Source organism: Fukomys damarensis, unplaced genomic scaffold, assembly GCF_012274545.1.
Source record: "Fukomys damarensis isolate Sample0158 unplaced genomic scaffold, DMR_v1.0_HiC HiC_scaffold_3, whole genome shotgun sequence".
NCBI lineage: Eukaryota > Metazoa > Chordata > Mammalia > Rodentia > Bathyergidae > Fukomys > Fukomys damarensis.
The window spans coordinates 11,693,257-11,696,606 of NW_022900915.1; the positions used below are offsets into that span (position 1 = coordinate 11,693,257).

General features: G+C 37.0%; 1 protein-coding gene across 4 annotated transcripts in view; it reads right to left on the minus strand.

Moving 5' to 3' along the window:
- Rbm27 (RNA binding motif protein 27) overlaps positions 1 to 3,350 on the minus strand; it is a 68,183-nt gene that overhangs the window by 1,772 nt on the left and 63,061 nt on the right. For all 4 annotated transcript variants that reach the window (XM_010627056.3, XM_010627054.2, XM_010627055.2 and 1 more), the window contains one exon: positions 699 to 809. In XM_010627056.3, the coding sequence (XP_010625358.1) occupies positions 699 to 809 (111 nt within the window). The remainder of the gene's footprint in view (positions 1 to 698; positions 810 to 3,350) is intronic.

Below are 3,350 nucleotides of genomic sequence, written 5' to 3' on the forward strand. Positions count from 1 at the left end.
ATCCCCGGTACCAAAAAAAAAAAAAAAAAGTCTGATCAGACCCTTTGCAAAGGCTGTACTGAAAGGAAAAAGTGCTGACTAAAAATATGAGGCAGGCATTGTTGCTTTCTTTAGACTCTTCACTTGGCATAGATGTGGTTGGTTTAATACCAGGTTGAGGTGAGCCCTATGTGTGGTGTGAGTATCCTGAAGCTTCTGGTTCTGCTCTACCCACACAAATGTGGGAACTGATTTTGTCCCATAAATATATATACAAATCATAGTTCAGAAAACACAAAGGATAGGAACGTAACTCAGTGGTTCAGCACAGAACTTAGTGTGCCCTTGGGCTCTGGGTTCAACTCCCAGTACCACAAAAAGAAAGAAAGAATTTGCAATGCAGGCTGGGGATGTAGCTCAGTGGTGCTGAGCCTGCCAGACAGGTGCAAGGTCTGAGTTTGAGTACCATAAACAAAAAAACAAGAATTTGCAAAGCAAATTCTAAGTGTTCACGTTAATAAACTATAAATATAAGCGTCAAAAAAAAAAAAGATTAATTCCTGTATATTTTAAAAGTTTGATCATGACTTTTAGATCTGTGTTAACTGCATGCCTGAAAGAAAACCCAATATTTATTTTTCAATTCATATTAATGTTAAGAAAATTACCTAACTGGGAAGTGTTCTAACTCAACTCTTATTTTCAATCACTGATCCTACCTCCTCCTTGACTTCTTCTTCCTCAGTCTCAGTGGATATAGACGGTACCTTGGGCTTGTGCCATGATATTTGTAGCCGACGGTCTTTGAATTTTGACCCCTGGTTTGCAGCCTAAAATATATTTTAAAAGAACACATAAGTTTGCAGTCATATTTAATAGTGACTTCTTCAAATTCTGGACTGGGGGTGGTTCTCTTAATAAGGTGGATCCACAACCTAAAAATAACAAAATCTCTTTTAATTAGAGCAACTATATGTTCCAATCTGCCTAGGTTTATATACAGTCCATAGTTTATATATGTTGGGAAATTTCAGCATTTGTCTTGATTGGATTAATTATATAGTCACTACTATAGAAGTCATGAGAACAGATATTCTCTTACTTTAATTGTTAACCTTTGACTTTCACATTTACATATTCAGAATCAAACCTTATATGTCATATTCTTAAAAAAAAAAAAGTGTATCATCTCATTTCATTCCATCTCCCACAGCCCTATTTATGTTTAATGAAGCTCCTCCTACTTCCTTTCCTACAATCCTATTCAAGACAAGCACTCTCCAGTTCATCTCTGCATTCACCAAATGTAAGACATTCTAACTAACTCAAGGTCATACTGTTCAAATTATTACAGTACCTTCTAAATTTTTTCTCTCCAGCAAACATCAATTTAAAAAGACAAAAGTTTAAAGATAAAATAAAAGACAACAGATGAAGGATCTCAATTTTCATAAAAAATGTTTAGGGTTGGGGATTTAGCTCAGTGGTTCCACTGCCTGCCTCGAAAGCACAAGGCCCCAAGTTTGATCTCTGGTACCAAAAAAAAGGTAAATGTTTAGTCTTCCTTACAGTTTTTCTATCAAAGATGATGGATTCAGAACTGGGTATAATTTTGAAAAACGTAACAAGAGGTTTTTCGTTTGTTTGTTTGTTTTTTTGTGGTACCAGGAATTGAACTTTGGACCTTGCACTTGTGAAGCAGGTGCAGTGCCACTGAGCTAATAAGTCCCCAGGCAGGAGTTCTTTTTAATTTGGAGTTTCACCCTAGTTGGCCTAGAAAAATCACTGACAAGAAGCATTTGCCAAATATTTCCAAAGAACACTTAGAGTGCATCATGTAGACTCATAACAAGTCAATTACTGCCTGTGTAAATAGTATCATGTGACCTAAAGGAAAAACTCCTATCACTTCTTGTGAAGGTTGAAAGCTTAAAATCTAATACAAACATTCTTATTTGTGGGATATTCCAAAATGACGCATCAAAATGGTCTCATCCAAAGATACACACTTACCACCTTTAGGTAATGTGTCAAAAGGCACTTTTGCCCTTATTTCTATCCTTTCAATGCACAACTCAACTAGGCTGTATTGCTTGTTTAGTTCAATGCTGTGTTATTTGAATTTTTAAATAAAAATATCCTAAATTTTTAAGGTATGTAAAGATTTTAAAACATAGCTATTCTGTTCTCCAGAAGGAATTTTAAGGCATTATGTGGATTTAAAACATAATGCTGAAAGAAGAACCAGAAATTTAACTTGACCTGCTCTGCATCCTACCAGGCTAGTTCATTTCTTCTCAGGCAGCCTGGTCCCCTGCGCCCAGGTCACCACAGTGATGCCGAACTCAGTGTGCACACCCAGTCAGCACCATGCACTGCAGCCCCGAACAACTGCACTCAAGAGATCTCCCCTCAGCTTCCTGCACAGGTGGGACTACAAGTGTGCACACCACATCCAGATAGAAATCTAACTTGCATGCTGTCTGGAACTAAGAAGGAATAACTCTCATCATCTAACTTGTAAGAAATCAAAAAAGATTAGCCAACTAGAATAAAGATAAATTCTAATGATACTAAGGTCAGGATCTCTCACGTGTCACTGGTGAGAATGTGCTTTCAAACCAGTGAGAATTTAAAACTCATATAGTTCACTTAGCAATTCCACATATATCCAGCAAAATTGTGTGTACATGTGTAGTAATGACAACCTTAAAAATGTTCATAGCAACACTATGAAAGTTAAGGGAAGTTCTGGGGATTTAGCTCAGTGGCACCATGACTGCCTCACAAGCACAAAGTTCTGAGTTTGGTCTCCTGTACTGGGGTGGGGGGATGCACAAAGCCCATTAATTGTTATCTTCAATAAACCCTTTTATAAAAAGTTAATGAAAGTAACTCAAATACCTAATAGGTAAAAGTGTAATATATTTATACAATCTCTAATAACAATCCAATATATGAGGGATAATTAAAAATTAAAGTATTTAAATAAAAACTATCACGAGAGTAAAAAACCTTTCACACGTCACCTTTTACACATTCCCACCAGCTTGAACCATCAGTTGACTGTCCCATCAGGTGGCTTGCACCCTTGGTGGTACACACATGTCTGTCCCATTAGGCAGCTTATACTACCTAATGAGACTGTTTGTGCTGCCCAATGGGACAGTCAGTACCACTGATTGTTCAGAGCCACCCCAGGCAGTGCGACATACAAATTACAGCCCTGTAAAGAACGTATTACTCCTCCTCAAAATCCTCCCCCTTTCTTTCAACACATTTATTCCACAGTTCTTAGCAATACAACTTTTACTGTTAGAAGTTTTTTTATTCATTTAAACATTCACTACAGTTTTTTATTAAGAACCATA